General features: G+C 42.8%; 1 protein-coding gene across 1 annotated transcript; it reads right to left on the bottom strand.

Moving 5' to 3' along the window:
- Positions 1–2,871: 2,871 nt before the first annotated feature.
- Positions 2,872–9,295, bottom strand: RFK (riboflavin kinase). The gene is made up of 4 exons (XM_040579800.1): positions 9,137–9,295; positions 7,512–7,663; positions 6,108–6,210; positions 2,872–5,515 (listed from the first exon to the last, which is right to left on the bottom strand). Exons 1-4 carry the CDS (start codon positions 9,216–9,218, stop codon positions 5,385–5,387), a joined length of 468 nt encoding a protein of 155 aa, XP_040435734.1. The 5' UTR covers positions 9,219–9,295; the 3' UTR covers positions 2,872–5,384.
- Between the last annotated feature and the right edge of the window lie 10,502 nt (positions 9,296–19,797).

Here is a 19,797-nt window from a genome sequence, read left to right as displayed (position 1 = left end):
ACCTCTCATAATCCAGTAATGTGTATTCAATGGGAAGTGTAGGCTACTAGTGGGTTTTAGCCTCTTTCCAACAGAGTGTATGTACATAGGGAAAATTTTCCTCTTCTGCGATTCTTATTCTTTCTTAATTTTGATAGAAAGGAATTAAAGAAAATTACACTGTAGGTGTTACCATCTAAGTGCCTTGAGGCCCAGACTCTTTCCCCCACAGGCTAGTCCATAATCAGACTATGTTTTTGCAGTACACCATGCAATTGCCTCCAGGTCTTGTGGGACCATTAAATGACTTCTGGCTAAGGACTTGGGCTAGAATTTCAAACCAAAGAAAGCAATGAAACTACTAAAAACTCAACAATATAAGTTACCACAGAAGCATTTCAAATGGATTTTGAGACATTTGGTCTTCTCACGACAAATGACAGGAATTCAAAAAGTAAGAATTTGCATTATATGCACAGGGAAGGGAGGGAGGGAGAGAGGGGTACATTTCTTTCAGCAGAACACGGCTCCTAGTGCAGTTTTTTCATCTGCCCTCAACCTAAAAAAAAAACATGCAAGTGTGGTTTCAAGTCTAAATTTTAAGGAATAACCAAACATGCAACCTGATATGTTCTGAGGATTCAAAGGGACTGCTGAATAGAAAGACTAAGGAGTTTTTTCCACTCTTTTTTTTTTATTTTATTTTTTATTTCTTTGTTTTCTAGTTGGTAGGTATATGCCAATACCAAAGATGCTAGGGTTAGGAACTGGGGTTTACAAGCACATTTCAAGTATTGAATCAAATTAATAAAAAATATTGTAATAGCACTACCACCTTTTCAAGATCATACAGATGGATATATAAGCTATCACTTCTGCAATCAAACAACAGATGACTGAAGATTCTGGCTGGACATGCATATTTGCAATGAACTAGATAAATTTACAGATAACAAGATCCAAAATTAATAGTTGAAATCATATGCACAGGTCACTTCTGCTGTCTTTCCAAGTACCATATGTTCCTACTCTTATTGGCTGTTTCCTACTACCCAGAACTATGTAGGGAGCTGCTCAATACATGTCTAAAAACTGATTTTAACAAATCTCCCGAGACATCATTGATCGCGATCCAAATGGAAGATTTTTCCCTAGGAAAATACATAATGTACAGTAGGCAGCAATTACAACTTTTTTTCCCCTTTGTCCCTTTTCAGAATAGGTTTAAGCAGGAGGCAGACATCCTTAACCAACAAAACAACACACGTATTTTTCCTTTGCATTACTTTGTAGGTTTATATTATACATTCAATTGATTAATAAAAAGGGAAGTGTTACTTTATTGTTCCTCATTTACATTACCTACTCGACATCCACATAAGGACTTGTCTTTTCTGTGTTGAAGTTCTACATTCAAGAGTTCAAGTTCTACATTCCTCTAACCACCATTATGTTAAACTGTTCTTCCTCAGTACTTCTCTTGAGTTCCTCCATCCCGGCTCACTGCATGTGCCACGACCAAAATCCCCAAACAGTTATTTTGCTGTACCTTTTCTTCTCTTTCTTGTCTTTAACATAATCTTCAATTCCAAATTTTTTTTCCTGGTTCTTATGCAAAAACCAAATTCACTCACCTAGGTTCTCATCATTAGGAAACAAAAATGCCCAATACAAATCCTACTGTATTCATTGATTGGATTGAATTGTGACTTCCTCTTTTGAATCTTAGCACTACGGAAGAAGCAAAACAACTGCAAACTTAAGAACATATAAAAGATACTAAGCACTTGGCTTAGTATCTGAGCCACAAACAGGAAGCCAGTATTAGTTCCCAACCATTATAGATCAAGATAGAGATCATTATTAAGACAGTAACTGCCATTGTTATTTGCTTTTAAAGCTCCAACCCATTTAAAAACCAAGAGAGCCCACAAAACGACCCAAATGTTCTTCTGGACAAGTAGATAATGGAAGTTTTCCAACTGTCACACTAGCAAGTACAGTCTTTTGCTTACTAGTGAGCTGGTTGTTTGGGTTATTTTTTTTTAACGTCCTTCTTCTCTCTTCAAAAAATACAAGCATGTGTGGAAAAAAGGTTATCCCTCTAGATAAAGCATATTCATTACAAAAGACATCTGAAGGCATTAGGGTATTTTTAAATTCTGTTTTAATTCCAGAAGTAAACTAGTAGAAAATCTAGATACTTGGAAGTTGTAATGCTGAGTGTCAAAGAAAAGCCCTGAACAACACAGTTGCTTGAGGATTTCCCTTTCCTAAATCTGTACCTCCAGTCTGGGCACTCTGTTGTTAGAAGCATTTCTGACAGATACCAGCCTACACTGAAGAATCCACTACATGTGATATAAAGCAACCCTTACGACATATACCACCAGAATATGTTACATTCTTCCTTGATGTAAGGTCTACATATAAACAGCCAAGAGAAGTATGAAACAAACTTCTTCCCCAGAGGCCAGAGCCAAAATAATGTGTTTTAAGATACAGGTTTAAGTCTCCTTCAGCAGCAGACAAATGTTCGACCTGCCCTACTTGAACATTTAACAGTTGAAGCAGAACACAGGAGAACACAACTTCTTCCATCTGAATCCTAAAAGAAACCAGGTTTAGAATGTCTTGAAAGAAAGCATATATAGACAAACTGATTCACAGGTTTCATGCTATGAATTCTAACACTCCCGTAAGTTCTGACTAAACCACCTAAGTCCCCAGACTGAGGCCAGTTTTCAGACACACTGGGAAGGTTGAACAACATCTCATTATTTTTTCCTGTCAGTCTAGCTTTTTAGGCAGTCACACCTAAAAAGCTTTGTGTAAGACTGAGACAACTAACTTTGCTAGTTGTGGCAAAGAAAAGGAAACCTGTGACAAGGATAACTTTGTCCATTACAATTCCTTTATTAATGGTACAGTGCAGCAACATCAACTGGAATAAATACAGTTATTTGTAAGTAATACAAAAATATAACCCTTCATAAAGTTTATATTGTGCTAGGAATTAGGCATTGAGCTTTAAGAATCAATACATGACATTTTCTCTTAAATAATGTGGACAGGTATGCTCAGCAATTTTCTCCAATTTGAAGACAAACAAATGAAGAGCAGTTTATTAGTTCAGTGTATCCATACATCACACCTCAGCTAAGATTTGAGAGCAAACTTAAGAGTTTTTTCCAAGTTTTCCTTTTGCCACTGTCCTCTATTGCACAGTGGTTCTATAGCCAAACAGTGAATTGAATTTCTGATAGTAGCATTTACTAGCAGATGCAGAAAAGCATTACTCAGACAACCAGCTTAAGGCACCATGGCTTCCACAACAGATACATGAAATTACTGGCAAAAAATTTTATAGGTGGCTCTGAGTGTTTAGCTACAGTACTACGAACAACAACAATCTATTCTTCAAATATATTCTTGACAATATCTTCAGTTGACAAGTGTAGCGTTTATTTATTCTTAAAAAAAAATAGTAAAATGTAGGATTTTGACATTACTGCAATCTCAAGAATGCCTCAAATCTTTGCAAAAAAAAAAATTCCCCCTTCATCCCCCAATGCAAAAAAATCCAACTGTCAGTCCTGCAAGACAATGCTTTTACAGACTTTTTAGAAGTAGTTTCCAACACATTACATAGCAAAAGTCCACTCAATTAGTTTGTTCTCTTTTAAAAGAAAAGTATATCTAAATGCTGAAAACTGCCCTGCCCTTCCCCTCCCCAGCCCCTCAATTCTGTATTGTGTCTCCTGCTATCAACAGCACTGACAAACAATTCATTTAAATTAAATCAAGTTTCTCCTGAAGTCCTAAAGAGCAAACATAAATCCTTGATTTGCTCAAGACCTCTTTCCTAATAACGTCTGATGATACTGCCTGACAGTTAATACGAAGTGGAACTAACATCTTGATAGCACTTGCCACAAAGACCCAAACAACTACCTTGTTAAAATTCCCTTAAACCCTAGAGTGAAAAGCAGGATTTGAATAGGATAGGACAAGGACTAAATTCATAAAATTGCACTACAGAAATTGTGCGTTCCAAATTATGCATGGTAATTCAGACACAGAGCTACAGCTGAGACATACGCACAGAAAATGTTCCCAGCCACATCACAAGCCAACATCAAAAGATTACAAACATGACAAAGTCATTGCAGCTTACCTAGTTCCACTCACTGAGTAGGAGACAGAAAAAATTTAAGAGAAAAAAAAAAGTAGACGTGGAATCACACATACTATAGGAATTATTTAATTTATCAGTTCTAACAATATCCCCTCCATTTATTTCCCTACATTTTAGAGTAGTCCTGGCTGCACTTACTTGTAATAAATAACCAATACCCACTATAGTGTTGCTACATTAATCTGCAAAGGATTTCATTTGGCCAAAGCCCTAGCTCTTACCTGCATGTGGTGCAGGAGTCAATGAGGTTTTTCTGTGCCTTACAGTAACACCAATCTTCAAGTCAGCCATTTTGTTGCCAGTGTAGCGAACAACCCCAAGGTTCTCCCCATTTTCCTATGATAAATGCCAGCAGCACATAAAATGCTAAGTTGTCTTCCATTACCTCTTTTGCCTTAATGCCCAATGAACAGAAATCTTGTTATGCTGCTTCTGCATCTTTTGTGCCGGAACCTTTAAAGTTTGTCAACTTCCATACTGTCATTCATTTCCTGAATTTCAGCGAAACACTTCCTCAGAAGTAAACTATGCAGATCATGTGTTGTCATACATATAGAAATATATATACTGTTTCTTATATGTGACATAACTCAGATTCCAGTAACTTAATGAGCAACAGCAATTTCCTCCATTTCAAACAAACTTAAAATAAATAATCTGAATTAAAGGAACAGCTTCAACCATGACAGCTGTGTAAGCATATAAAAAATAAGAACTATACAGAACAAATCTTGCTGTTGTTACCTAATCATTGCCTTCCTGCACTACAGGCAGGTCCTGACTCAATGAATAGCAACATTTTCTCACATACAGCTAAGATCTAGATCTGAGAATGACACAAAACTGGGAAAAAAGGTTGGAATAACATTCTGTATGTTAAAAAAAGACATTCTTCACTTAAGTGAACTACCCATATCTTAGGGTCAGAGAAGGTCCTGCTCCACGTGTGTCCAGATCCCTGAACAACACGTAACTTCAGGATACAGTTTATCTGTAAGAACCTAAACCAGCCTTCTACTTCTACTGCATGGCTGGGTTAATGATGAATTAATACAAGAAAACTGAAGTCACCTTGCATGATTGGTTTTAACCTTAGTTAGCTAAACAGACACATGACACCGGAGTACCTGCAAAAGCAGCGCAAATATAAAAGCTTCATGACAAGGGAGATAAAAAACAGAGCAAAATACAAGCAGCATGGGTCTCCTCAGTGGTTGTTCACTATTTTGTGTTCTGGCAGATTAAAGAAGTTATCTTCTTTGAGTTTAAGATGTTCTGGTAAATCTAGCTGTCTTTTTGCTTCTTCAATGTCTTCTTGAATTGCTGAAATGAGCGCCTCTGAAAAAAAATAAGAATAGGGGTATTTAAAAGCTGGTTTAAATTCTGAACACACAATAGCAAATGAAAATAAGGTATACCACAGAATATCAGACAACAGTCCCAGAAGTAGAATATTACCATGAGGTTTGAAAGGCAAAATTCTTTGGTTTTAAGACGCCTTTTGGTTTTTTGATTAGTTTTGTTTTTTAAACATGCCAGAGTTGCACTTTTCACCATTATAAGCACTACCCTCTCCTTGTTCCAAAAGACATTTTAGCACTTCTGTTTCAATTCTAACAGAGCTGCATTTAAAAAAGTAATCAACAAACAAAACTGATGCTTTTATAACAAGCCTGTGATTTTAAAATTACTCGTCAGAGAAGTGACACAACAGTACAATTTTTTAGTCTGACACATTGGAGAATGTGGGGGTTTGTTTCTGGCATTTTTAATTAAACCAACTTGTACATTTAGCTTATGGAAACATTTTACTGAAATTTCAAAGTTTAAGAGATAAAATACCTCTTTATGGAAAGAGACAGTGCAGAAACAGTATTTGCATGAATAAGACAAATAAGATACTAGCTTGAGGGAGAGCTGCAGTACTGACCTAAGGAATCAAAGTTTTTTTCTGGTCGAATATATCCAGTGATGACTATACTAAGAATTTCTCCATAAAAGTCTTCTTTGAAGGTATGGATAATGTGTGTTTCCTAAAGGAAGAGAAATAAATATAATGAACCTGGAGTTTATTTCCCTCACTGTAAGGATGTAGAGCTAATATCCCCAATTCAAATTTTCCCCAACACACACCAATAAAAAGGAGATCTATTTTAGCATGTTTAATGCAAGATTTAAAAGCTAAAGCTTTTGATTATGTTAGGAAAGAGAGCTGTACTTTGCACGGAATTTAAGAAGAACTACTCACTGAAGAGTATTCTGATAGCCAAAAAAAAAGACAAGACATATATTACTCGGGAGAAATGTTTCGCCACTTCTCAGAGTTGAGATTTCCAAGGCAGCAAATCACAAAGTTTAATGTTTCATCACTAAGTTGATGCATCCAAATAGCTACGAAGATTTTGATTGAAACAGTTGGCTTAAGGACAACTTTTACAAGCAGCCTATATGGGACACTGAATGATAAAGTTCAAGAAGTGAATTCAAGAATAAGTGCTTTACGCCCCAAACCATTTTATGTGCACTTCCCTCTCCAACACAGGCCCACCCATAGCATATAACAACAGAGATATCAGATGGAAAGCTTCTGACTACTTGCTCAGAGAAGTTATTTGCAAAAATTTTAAAAGGTACACTTTTGCATAGGACAAGCACATTACAGAGCCTTCAAACAATCAGAACCTTAGAAGCAGAGATTCATGCCCAAATAAAAGTGTTTTAAACAAAACAGAGCTCAAAAAGACTCAGAAAAAACACCAGCACCTGTTAACAAGAAAAACACAGTTGTCACAGCTCAGCTCCTCCATCTTACTATGTACCTTCAAATATTTATTCTGTATATCAAGCCACAGCACCTCATGTACAGATTCCATCATTTAAGAGAAGAATTATCAGGAAACCATTACAAATGAAGATGCCCCAACGTCTCTTATTTGAAATATAGATAGCTGACAGAGAACAATATATTAGTATATTCCAGCTCATGCTAGGGCTCTTATAACTAGTAAATTCAATGCATCTATCAAGTTTAGTTAGCCATCAACACCATAAGCAACCACCATTTCAGAAATACTATTGAATTTTTGTTTTGGAAGTATTTAATTAATGATGGAATAGAAAGAAGATAAACTTTATTCACCTACAGCTGCATACTCTCTGGATACTGAGAGTATTTCCTTTTCTGAATATGAACATATGATATAGAAACCAAATACATTTCTAAGCACAAACAGAATTTGATCTCATTTATGGATCAAGTTCTGCTTATCTTATTCAAAATCAACACCTGACTCATTTATTATAATAAAAATCCCACACAAAGCAAAATTCTTACCACTGATTTCTTAATATTCTTATAGAAAGGATTCCATCCTATGCTCAAAACCATTTTATGCACATCTCCATTTCCAACACAGGCCCATCCATAGTATATACCAGTAGAGATATCAGACGGAAAGCTTTCAACTACTTGGTCAGAAAAGTTAGCTGCAAAAATTTTAGAAAGTGTAAAGCGTGAGTGACTTTATGTAAGTCAAGGACATAACAGAATCTTAAAACAGTTAAAAGACAGGCTCTGCCTACATACTACTTACATACATAACACTGATGGTAAGAACCATGCAACGTGCCACTTGCCAAAGTATAAAATATAAACCAGCTTCACAAAATTCAGTTCCTGTGATAATACCAGCGATATCACGTCTTTTATGCTATATTTTAGTTGTATTTTATATTTTTATATAGTTATATTTTATAGTTATACACAATCTCTTCTATGGCAATAATTAACAAACATGTAATATATCCAGTAAGAATGCATTTCACTCTTAGGATAACTATCACAGCTTTAATATGGTGAAAGATGAAAGGGTGAGGGAAAATCAAGTCTCTTCTGCACTATAAAATAGCATCTCAGAACTATTTACTTGTTAGTAAAATAATTACTTATGAAATACAGTATGTAGAAATAAATGAGACTATGACTAAGTCATCTGACAATTTTGTACAAGTTGCCTTTCAGAGGCACCTCAATAAAAAATTCCCTCCCCTATTCCCTGATACCAATACACCATTACCACACTGCCGTCAGAAATCCAGCACCTCAAGGCTGGTCTTGCAAAGTTTCCTTGTCTCCCAGGAGTGGTGCTGCACATTGACTTAACTGCCTGTTTAAGACAGGCTAAAATTCAGTTTGATTACACATCTACCTGTATCTAGACAACTGAAACAGAGACGAGCAACAGGAAAATCTGTTTTTTCGCAGGCCAAGTCCACCTGCTCTATTTTTTAACCTCTGCATTGCTCCCCCTTGACCTTCCCTTACAGCTATTCCCAGTGCCTACACTCCCTCTCTTGTTCTCATCTGAGGTTTATGAGAACGGGTATTTTCCAAGCTTCCACTGGGCAACAGCGTGCATATGATCACTTATCTACATCCTGTACATCATTGCGACGATGGTTACATGATTAAACGAACAAAAACCAAGACTGAAAGCAACCAGTTTAACATAAGGGGGGGGAGGGGGGGGGGCGGGGAGTGGGGTGGTAATAACACGGAAGAGGGTACAAGACTCTGCAAGAAAAAACGTCAGAAAAACTAACACGGCACAAGCCAAGCCTATTCACAGAGCGTGAAGCAATTGTGCAGGAGGGCTGGGCGTCGCCGGCGGCCACCCGAAGGCTGGCGCCGCACCGCGCCGCGCCCCTCCGCAGCCCCGTCCCGCCGGAGCCGCCCGGCCCCCCCGCTCACATGGCCGGAGAAGTTCAGGCCGCTGAACGCCCCGGGCCCGGTGGCCTCAGGCACCCGGTACGGAGCTCTGGCTCTGCGCAGGGGGCCGCAGCTCCCGGCTCTGCCGCGGCGAACGCCTCGCCGCTGGTCTTCAACGGAAGCTGTCACCCTCGCTCCGCCGGGGGAAGCGGCGGTAACGTCCCGGCACCGGCGCCGCGCACCCCGCTCACCGGTGGGGATGCCCAGCTCCTTGGAGCCTCTGCCGAAGCCCTTCACCACCTCTCCGCGGCAGAAGTAGGGCAGGTGCTTCATGGCGGCCGGCAGACAAAGACAGCCGGCCGCGACAAAGACAGCCGGCCGCCACCACCTCCTCGCCCGACACTCCCCGTAGCCACACCCCCCCCGGCTCGCCGCGCTCGCCGCCGACTTGCTCTAGGCGCTACCAAAAAGAGGGGAGGAATCACGCGGACCGTTACCGTTTGCAATCGACGCCACTTTCTGACAGGCACCTGCCTCCCCCCCACAATGGACTTAACCACACTGCCTCACCCACCCCACGCACGGGGGCGGGGGGAGGCCTGCGGATGCGCGGGGCTTGGTCGCGGTCGTTCAGCCGCGCTCGCGGCCGGAGGGGGAGGCCTGACCGGCGGGAGAGGGGGCTGGCGCCCGCGGCTCTGCCCGGCCGGCGGGAGAGGGGGCTGGCGCCCGCGGCTCTGCCCGCCCGGCGGGAGAGGGGGCTGCCGCCCGCGGCTCTGCCCGCCCGGCGGGAGAGGGGGCTGCCGCCCGCGGCTCTGCCCGCCCGGCGGGAGAGGGGGCTGCCGCCCGCGGCTCTGCCCGCCCGGCGGGAGAGGGGGCTGCCGCCCGCGGCTCTGCCCGCCCGGCGGGAGAGGGGGCTGCCGCCCGCGGCTCTGCCCGCCCGGCGGGAGAGGGGGCTGCCGCCCGCGGCTCTGCCCGCCCGGCGGGAGAGGGGGCTGCCGCCCGCGGCTCTGCCCGCCCGGCGGGAGAGGGGGCTGCCGCCCGCGGCTCTGCCCGCCCGGCGGGAGAGGGGGCTGCCGCCCGCGGCTCTGCCCGCCCGGCGGGAGAGGGGGCTGCCGCCCGCGGCTCTGCCCGCCCGGCGGGAGAGGGGGCTGCCGCCCGCGGCTCTGCCCGCCCGGCGGGAGAGGGGGCTGCCGCCCGCGGCTCTGCCCGCCCGGCGGGAGAGGGGGCTGCCGCCCGCGGCTCTGCCCGCCCGGCGGGAGAGGGGGCTGCCGCCCGCGGCTCTGCCGCAGCGCAGGGCAGCGCCTGGGCCCGGCTGGCAGAGGGCGCTGGTGCGGCGGCAGGCTCCCCGCCGGCTGGGCCGAGGCGGGCGGGCACACCGCGCTGGGTGTTGTTGACAGACCCCCATGCCCCGTCCCCCCGTGTCACAGGCCGGCCGCGCGCTCTCGGGCCACCCGGAGGGTGGCGGCGCCCGCCGCCCGCGGGCTGTGGTAGGCGAGGCGGGGCCAGGCCGCTGGCGGGGCGTACGGCTGCCCCTGGAGAGCACAGGCCCGCGGGGCGCGCAGCGGGTTGCTCGTTCTGGGAGCTCAGCCGAGGGGTGTCTGCGGGCGGGGTCGGGCGGCAGCGCTCAGGGCGGGCCGCGGTCGGTTTCCAAGCGCACGGGGTGTCCTTCACTGCCGGCGACAGTCGGCGGTCATGCAATGGGAACAGCAGCAGCCGCGCAGGGTGACTGGCAGTTGCACCATCTTGGCCCTCTCACTTGAAAAGCTACATCTTGGGCCCTGTGGCTGTGCATAACAATCGTTTCTGCCTTAGTAACTCGGGTTTTGCCTTTTCTTTTAGAAAAGGTCAAATGCTTCAGAGCACAGCAGCCGTTTGGGAAATCTCTGAGAACAGATCTTTTTGTTACATGATACCAGCGAGCTGTAGCTGTTTTTTTTTTTTTTTTTAACTCACTTATGATTTGTCATCATGTTCACATCTCCTTTCCTGACATTAGCGCTGGTAGGGCAAGAATTTTCTTTGGGGAAAAAAGCATCAAGCCAGAAATGCTCACCCTGCGTTCACTCTATACTTCAAAGAAAGTGAATGGTAACTCTGTATTTCCCTTCCTTCACTTCCTGTTTCCAGTTGCCTTAAACGTTGTAGTTGTCTTGACAGATCTCATTAGCACCGTCTTTTCTATGGCCCTGATCTGGCTCAAATGAGTTTACATAAATTCAAAGTAATATTACTAAGTATGAAAAACTTCCCTTAATCTCTCTAAAGTACAGAGCAGACAGCCTGCCAGCAGACAGTATGTATCAGTGGCATATATGCCATTTGAGTTCTGGGGTCTCATTCAGCACTGCTATGCTGTACGTAAGCATATTTGTGTATAAACACATATGTTTTACATGTTTACACGTATGTTTCTATGTCTAGAAATACGGCCAAAGTCCTGGAAGTGAATTTCCAGTCTTCCCCCCCTTTCTCCTCTAGAATGCATTTTTACCAGTTTGATGTAAGCTACAACAGCAATTCAGGATTTACCTCTAATTCTTTTAGCTATTTTTTTTTTTTAGTGGGAAAAGCAGACTTGTGCTTATATCTAATTGTGTTCCAAGTAAATAACTTCTAATGAGAACTGTCCTGAGAAAACTTATATGTCATACTATAAAACACTGAATGCTATCAGTTCATGGAAACTGGACACAAACTATTTTATATAAGAAGGCCACAAGTATTTTTTAAAGTGGTTCTCAAACTTGCCCTCTTCTTTTTTATTTTTCTCTTACCTGATTCCCCACCATCCTTTTCATGCTAACATTTAAATTCATTACTTCAGTTTGACTATCTTTGACTTAGAGAATCCTTATATGTGTAGCTGTAGATAAACAACAGTGGTGGAAGTATATATGTAACAAGGAAAAGTGGAAGAGAAGGATGTCCTAAGTATGCTACTACTGCGTATATTCTGTTTTGCTGTCTCCAAGCATACAGAAAATAATGTTACAAAAAGTCTTTTCAGTAATACATCATAATGGAAGTGTCTTGGATATTAAGTCCAAATCCCGAAGCTGTTGCATAGTTGCTTAACTAATGACAGATCATTAACAGTTGACCATGTGGCCACTAGAATTGTTTATTTCAGCTGAAGAGCAAGAAAAAAAACAAAAGCAATTATATTTTACAGAATATGTTTCTTCCTGGTAGTAATGAATTATGCACTAGGTTATAATTCTTATTTAAGGAGATACATATCCATCTTTTCAGAATAAATGTTGATGTTCTTCTGATATCCACAAGATGGCAACCAATGACTTCTTTTTCAGCATGCATAGGTTTGGGTGTGAGGTTTACAACCTCAGTTAACAAAGACCTCCGGAAATAGTAAGTCAGGGAAGTATTTGTTTAAGAACTACATGGTTAGGTAATTTCACAGAAGTCTAACTGATGATTTCTGTGTCATTCTGTCAAAAAGTTGTGAGTTGTGATGTTAATCATTTTTATCAGTCATCACGGTGGGTTGCAGGGATCCAACTAAAACTTAAGCGGTCCTTAATATTGGACATGTTTTTCTTTTGCTGTTAATTGTACCTAGTTCATATTGGAGGGGGGGGATCCTGAACAATTAGAATTTATTTACGTGTACTAAAATTTAATTGAGTTAGCACACATATCCCAAAGTGTCACCAAATTTTAGTGACGAGCGTGTTTGCTAGCATTGCCAGCCTACAGAAGAGCAGTTTTATAGTTCATGCCTGCAACGACAAAGTCTGCCACTATTACAGGCAGTGGTTCCCTGCTTATGCTACTTTATCTACAGCTATTGTTGTTAGTGAAAAGTGTTTAAATATTTGTCTAGTATATATATACAGCCATAAAAACCAGAATAAAGAAAACAGAGTATGTGTTATGTCATACAATCATAGAATCATGGAATTGGTGGAAGGGATCTTAAAGATCACCTAGTGACAACCCCCCCCTGCCATGGACAGGGACACCTTCCACCAGCCCAGGTTGCTCAAAGCCCATCCAACCTGGCCTTGAACATTTCCAGAGATGGGGCATCCACAGCTTCTCTGGGCAGCCTCACCACCCTCACAGTAAAGAATTTCCTCCTAGTATCTAATCTGAAGCTGCCCTTTTCCAGTTTAAAGCCATCCCCCTTGTTCTTTCACTATGTGCCCTCATAGAAAGTCCCTCTCCAGCTTTCTGGTAGGCCCCCTTTAGGTACTGCAGGGCTGCTGTAAGGTCTCCCTGGAGCCTTCTCTTCTCCACGCTGAACAACACCAACTCTCTCAGCCTGTCGTTGTAGGAGAGGTGCTCCATCCCTCTGATCATCTTCATGGCCCTCCTCTGGACTCACTTCATCAGGTCCATGTCCTTCTTATGTTGGGGGCCCCAGACTTGACAAGAGTGGAGCAGAGGGGAGAATCACCTCCCTGGACCTGCTGGTCCCGATTTCTTTATGCAGGCATTAGTAGTACCCGTTCTTAATTGTAATCTAATGCAGTCTTGGTAGCCATCACACTAATCTGCTGTTACTTCTAGAAGAAAATACTCTTTTCAAACAGAACAAAACTTCAGACTTTAAAAAAACCACCAAATCTCTATTCCAGACTAAAAGACAGAAAAAATACTTTTAAAGCAGGTATGTTTGTTAGCTGTTCTTGCAAAATTATTTTGTATATATCTTTGTACTCTGATTTCACCACCTTGTCTCAGGCCACTAGAAGTAAGGCATGCCAGAGTGTCCTTGGACTGAACTCCAGAATCAATGAGAGTTTTGTCATGTGGGGAATGGAAACTTCCAAGGAGCTGGTTAAAATGCTACTAGTATTACTACACGGCACTTTTTTCTCTGAGTCATCTCCTGAATATTTCACCAGACCTGGTGTAACCAGAATTTCCAGCTTGGCTAGGGCAGCCCTGAATAACCCAGTATCTTACAGATATTTTTTGCTATTTTTCCATCTTATATGGAGGCAATGGGATATTCCTGCTCTAACCTTAAGCCATGCCTAGGAATGCACCATTTTGCAGCAGGAGACGGGGACTCTGGCATAGGGTTGTGGTGTGATACAAGTAATTTGTTTTACTGTGAAATAAGATTAAGTATGTTATGCATTGCATTAAATGTTAGTTAGTATGATGAGTCTACAACACTTACATTCAGTCTGGTAAGCTGACACGGGCCCTACACAGGTGACATTATAGTAGGGGTCTGCTACAGGCCACCCAACCAGGAAAACCAAACAGATGAGTCCCCCTACAGACAGATAGGAGCAGCCTCACATTCACAAACCCTGATCCTCATGGGGGACTTAAACTACCCTGGTATCCGTTGGAGGGACAACGCAGCGGGGCACAAGCAGTGCAGGAGGTTCCTGAAATGCATTGACGGTAAATTCCTTCTCCAAGTGACAGAGGAGCCAACAGAGGAGAGGTGCTATGCTGCACCTTGTTCTTACCAGCAAGGAGGGGCAGGTGAGGAATGCAAAGCTCAAGGGCAGCCTTAGATGCAGTGACCATGAAATGGTGGAGTTCAGGATCCTTAAGGCAGCAAGAAGGGTGCACAGCAAGGTCACAACCCTGTACTTCAGGAGAGCAGACATTGGCCTCTTCAGGGATCTCCTTGGTAAGAGTACCATGGCATAGAGCACTGGAGGGAGGAGGGGCTCAAGAAAGCTGGTTAATATTCAAGGATCACCTCCTCCAAGCTCAGCAGTGATGCATCCTGACAAAGGGGAAGTCAGGCAAAAACACCAGGAGGCCTGCAGGGATGATCAAGTAGCTGTAAGGTCATATATTATGAACTGTGAGATTTCTTTTTTAATTTAAACAAGCACTTGCTTACTTGTCATACGTCAAATTCTTTCTTACCTCACACACTGTTTGCCACCCTACTGCAGTTAGTTAAAAAAACAATTGGAGTTACTCTATATTGTCCCTACTTCCACCTCTTGTCCAAATAAATGAAAATACACATAACCATACATGTACACTTACGTTGTTATATATGCATTATATACCTCATTTATCAGCATTAGAGACAAAACACTTCTTTACTTGCTTTGGAATTTATCAGTTTTCAATATAAGGGCTAACAGAGCTCCCCACTGTTGTACAGCTGAGGGTGTATTTCAGTACTGCTCCCCAGTAAAGACATCTTTCAATGCATCAGTGGTTCTCTGAGTGTTGTTTCCATTTATCTGATGGATGTGAGGTGATTTTTCTGTCTTTCTCAGATTAGGCTGACTCATTATTTACTTCTTCTTCTTTGGTTTACTGAGTGGAATAATAATATTTTTATCTTACCCTTTGTTTGTTATTTTGGAAGTTCACTGTAAGTGAGTGCAATTTTTAGCCATTCTTCTCTTTCACTGAGTCAGTAGTCTGTAGGGAGAGTCTTTTTCTCCTCTTTCTGCCATTAACATGTCTTTGAAGAGTCTTGATCTCTCAGTTCTTTGTTTCTAGCTCATGCTAGCAGATAAGGCTGTGAAATCTCTTTTTGGCACTGCAATTGTGCAGCAACAGGCAGTCATAGGACATGCATCTATTCATCCTCTTCAGTTCTTCCTAGGGTAGAGATCTTTAGTTTTGCTTTTTCAACACTTTCTCCAGTAAAAGTAAATTGCTCAAGAAATAGAATGTGTATGGAGAAAGGCACTTTATCATCAGTCTAGTCACGATCAACTAAACACCTTTCCACGTTACCTTCCCCCCAAGGCCAAATACTCGCTTCTGCAGGTCAGACCGTATACCTAAAACCATCACACAGAAGGACTGCTTACACTTATTAATGCCTGTCAGAAATGCCTTTGCCACATTGCTTTCCAATCTGTGTTAAACTGGTGATGTTTGCCATTATCTCAGGTATAGCTTTGTAACAGTATCTTTGTTTGCTAGCCTTTGAGTTGATGAACATTGTATCTTCATTGCAAGGTATGCATTCACTCTTGGAAATGAAACAGTGCATTTTCCTGCTCTCTGAAGCTACTTGCTTTCTCTCTGACATTCCTCAGCAGAGACACTAGTTTGTTAACACACTGACTTCCAGAGGTACTTCTATGCATGTGTATCTACAGAAAAAAAATCATATGATAAGCAAATGACATCAGTAACTAGCTTTTGTGTGGGCCAGCTATGTTTGAAATGTGTGTAAATATGTTGTGATGTAGCAGTTTCTACATGTAGATAAAATATACTAAAGCTCCTGGACAAATTCAAGCAGAAAAAGGAAGCCTACAGAGGGTGGAAGCACGGACAGGCAGCCTGGGAGGAATACAGATAAATTGTCCGAGTAGCCAGGGATCAGGTTAGGAAAGCTAAAGCCCTGATAAAATTAAATCTGGCGAGGGACATCAAGGGCAACAAGAAATGCTTCTGTAGGTACATTGGTGGTAAAAGGAAGACTGGGGAAAACATGGTCCCTCTCTGGAAGGAAATGGGAGACCTGGTTACCCAAGTCATGAAGAAGGCTGAAGTACTCAACAACTTTTTTGCCTTGGTCTTCACTGGCAAGTGGCGTAGCCACACCACCCAAGTCACAGAAGCCAAAGGCAGCGCCTGGGAGAATGAAGAACCGCACACTGTAGGAGAAGATCAGGTTTAAGAACATCTAAGGAACCTGAAGGTGCACAAGTCCATGGGAACTGGTAAGATGCATAGGCGGGTCCTGAGAGAAGTGGCGGATGAAGTGGCTAAGCTGCCTATACATCACATTTGAAAAGTCACAGCAGTCTGGTGAAGTTCCCACTGACTGGAAAAGGGGAAACATAACCCCCATTTTTAAAAAAGGGAATAAAGAAGACCTGGGAAACTACAGGACCGGTCAGTCTCACCTCTGCACCTGGCAAGATCATGGAGCAGATCCTCCTGGAAACTATGGTAAGGCACATGGAAAATAAGGAGGTGATTGGTGACAGCCAACATGGCTTCACTAAGGGCAAATCATGTCTGACAGATCTGGTGGCCTTCTATGATGGTGGTACAGCTCTGGTGAATAAGGGAAAAGCAACCGATACAATCTACCTGGACTTGTGTAAAGCACTTGACACAGTCCTGCATGAGATCCTTGTCTAGATTGGAGACACATGGACTTGACGTATGAACCACTCAGTCGATAAAGAATTGGCTGGATGGTTGCATGCAAAGAGTTGTGGTCAATGGCTCGATGTCCAAGTGGAGACCAGTGATGAGTGGTGTTCCTCAGGGGTTGGTATTGGGACTGGCACTGTTTAACATCTTTGCTGGCAACATGGGCACTGGGATTGAGTGAACCCTCAGCAAGTTTGCTGCCAACATCAAGCTGTGTGGTGCCGTTGATATGCTGGAGGGAAGGGATGCCATCCAGAGCGAGCTTGACAGGCTTCAGAGGTGGGCCTGTGTGAACCTCATAAAGTTCAACAAGGCCAAGTATAAGGTCCTGCACCTGATTTGAGGCAATCCCAAATGTGGATACAGGCTGGGTGGAGAGTGTCTTGAGAGCAGCCCTGAGGAGAAAGACATGGGGGTGTTAGTTGATGAGAAGAACAATATGGCCTGGCAATATGTGCTTGCATCCCAGAAAGCCAGCCATATCCTAGGCTGCATCAAAAGAAGCAGGACCAGCACGTCAAGGGAGATGATTCTCTGCCTCTGCTCCACTCTCGTCAGACCCCAGCTGGAGTGCTGTGTTCAGCTCTGGGGCCCCCAACATAAGAAGGACACGGCCTGACGGAGTGAGTCCAGAGGAGGGCCATGAAGATGATCAGAGGGATGGAGCACCTCTCCTACAACGACAGGCTGAGAGCTGGGTTTCAGCCTGGAGAAGGCAAGGCTCTGGGGAGACCTTACAGCAGCCCTGCAGTACCTAAAGGGGGCCTATCAGAAAGCTGGAGAGGGACTTTTTACAAGGGTGCATAGTGAAAAGACAAGGGGGGATGGCTTTAAACTGGAAGAGGGCAGCTTTAGATTAGATACTAGGAGGAAATTCTTTACTGTGAGGGCAGTGAGGCACTGGAAGAGGTTTTCCAGAGAAGTTATGGATGCTGCATTCCTGGCAGTGTTGAAGGTCAGGTTGGACAGGGCTTTGGTATAAGATCTAGTGGTAGGTGTCCCTGTCCATGGCAGGGGGGTTGGAAATAGATGGTCTTTAAGGTCCCTTCTTCCAGCTGAAACCACTCTGTGATTCTATGATAGCTGGTATTATCTACTGAACAGCTTCTGGTAATTACAGAAAATACTAGCAACTACCATTCATGTGTTACTAAATAATGTGTAAGAGACAAAGCTTGTTTGATTACTTACTGGTGTGATTCAGATATTGCAGAAATATGACATAAAGGTGTAGAGCGTGATTCTTTTGAAAGTTTATATCAATGTGTTAAAAAATTCCCTTGGTTTTTGAATCACTATTTCTCTTTCCAGTGCCTTTTCTCCATACCAAACCCTCAACTGGCTTCTTGAAAAATGCACAGCACTCCTTCCAGCTAGCTTAACTGCTTTCCCTGCACAGCACTGTATTGTGCTATGTGGACATACTTGACGGTTAGCACTTAAAATTCTCTTAAATTGTAAAACTGCTGAAGAACCCCAGCTTTTCTTCCAAAGAGCCTTTAAATGCATTTTACAGCCCTCCCTGTTTCTCTGTTTTCCAAAAACAGTTTAATAGAAGTCTCAGACTAAATAATTGTGCTCTAACTAGTCCTGATTAGGTTGAATCATAAAAATGTCCATCTGAATGTCAGGTATGTATCACACACATTTTTTCCAGGCACAGCTGACCTTGCTCATAACCAGTCTTATCACATATTATAAAAGCAATTAAAACCTTTCATTTTGATTTCTAATCTCCTACAAAATTAAATTACAACACTGACTGATTAATGGTTTGGTGCTATCCTCAGGAGAATCCTACCAACAGAGGCTTTGGTAGCACAAAAAAAGTAGCACAGGGCAAGGCATCTCAGGCAGCTTCCACCCTTAAAGATAACTGAATAAGATAGTCATATGTTCAAGAGTCTGTGTTACAAAATACCTTGCATTTCTCAACGATCAACACAGATTGCTACCAGGAACCCCACAATGAAATGTAGCAAAACAAGACTGGGGATCTCAGTGAAGTAGGTTAGGAGATGTTTACTGTATTGTCATGAGCTGTGCAATACCTTGCAGATGAATAGGTGTTAGTCAGCTTGGAGGTTAGTGTCAAGCTATTTCTGACCAGTATTCCCACAGAAATGGCATGTAAGCAGCAATAATACGTTACAAGTAGTAGTTAGCTGAGATCTGTTAAGGCGGCCGCAAACAATGGAATGGGCAATAGATTTTTCAGCTTTTAAAATGTATCAACACCCAGAAATAAATTCATCTCAGATTTTGGTGAATCTGAATATTTTCTGTTTCTGATGAGTTGGAAAGAAAAAAAAATTAGATACCAAAATATTTTCTGACCTAGAACTTAAGTTCTAATTCCTACTTTTCATGGGGAAGAAGGTGCTAAAGGCTTATAGAAAAGGGCAATTGCTCGGAGGGAAGAGCCTGTTAGAAGGGCGTAAGCTTAAGTGGGAATGAGCATGGAGATAAAAGCAGCAGGTATTTGCTGTTTATGGAAAGCTATCCAGTTTGTCTAAACTGTCTTCACTGCAAGAACTGGTTTCACAATGACATGAAGAATAAAAAATTGAACCAGTAAGCACTGGACTCATTCATGGAAGTATTTAGAAGTGCTGGCAATAACAGTACCCTCTCCAAACTACAAGAGACGTATTGTCCCAGTGGCAGATTTGCTTTTTTATGTCCAGGAATACTCTGCACAGGGCCTTGCCTCTATTCTCTTTACGGAAAGCTTTATTAATTTTCAAGATACAAGAGAGAAAGCTCTTTCACCTATGCAATAGCATCAGAAAGAGCAGAAGATGAAAATGATCATTCTAGTGGCTGACAT

This window comes from Falco naumanni, chromosome Z, assembly GCF_017639655.2.
Source record: "Falco naumanni isolate bFalNau1 chromosome Z, bFalNau1.pat, whole genome shotgun sequence".
Lineage (NCBI taxonomy): Eukaryota > Metazoa > Chordata > Aves > Falconiformes > Falconidae > Falco > Falco naumanni.
The sequence above is the reverse complement of the archived record's forward strand: the minus strand, read 5'-3'. Positions and strand labels throughout refer to the sequence as shown.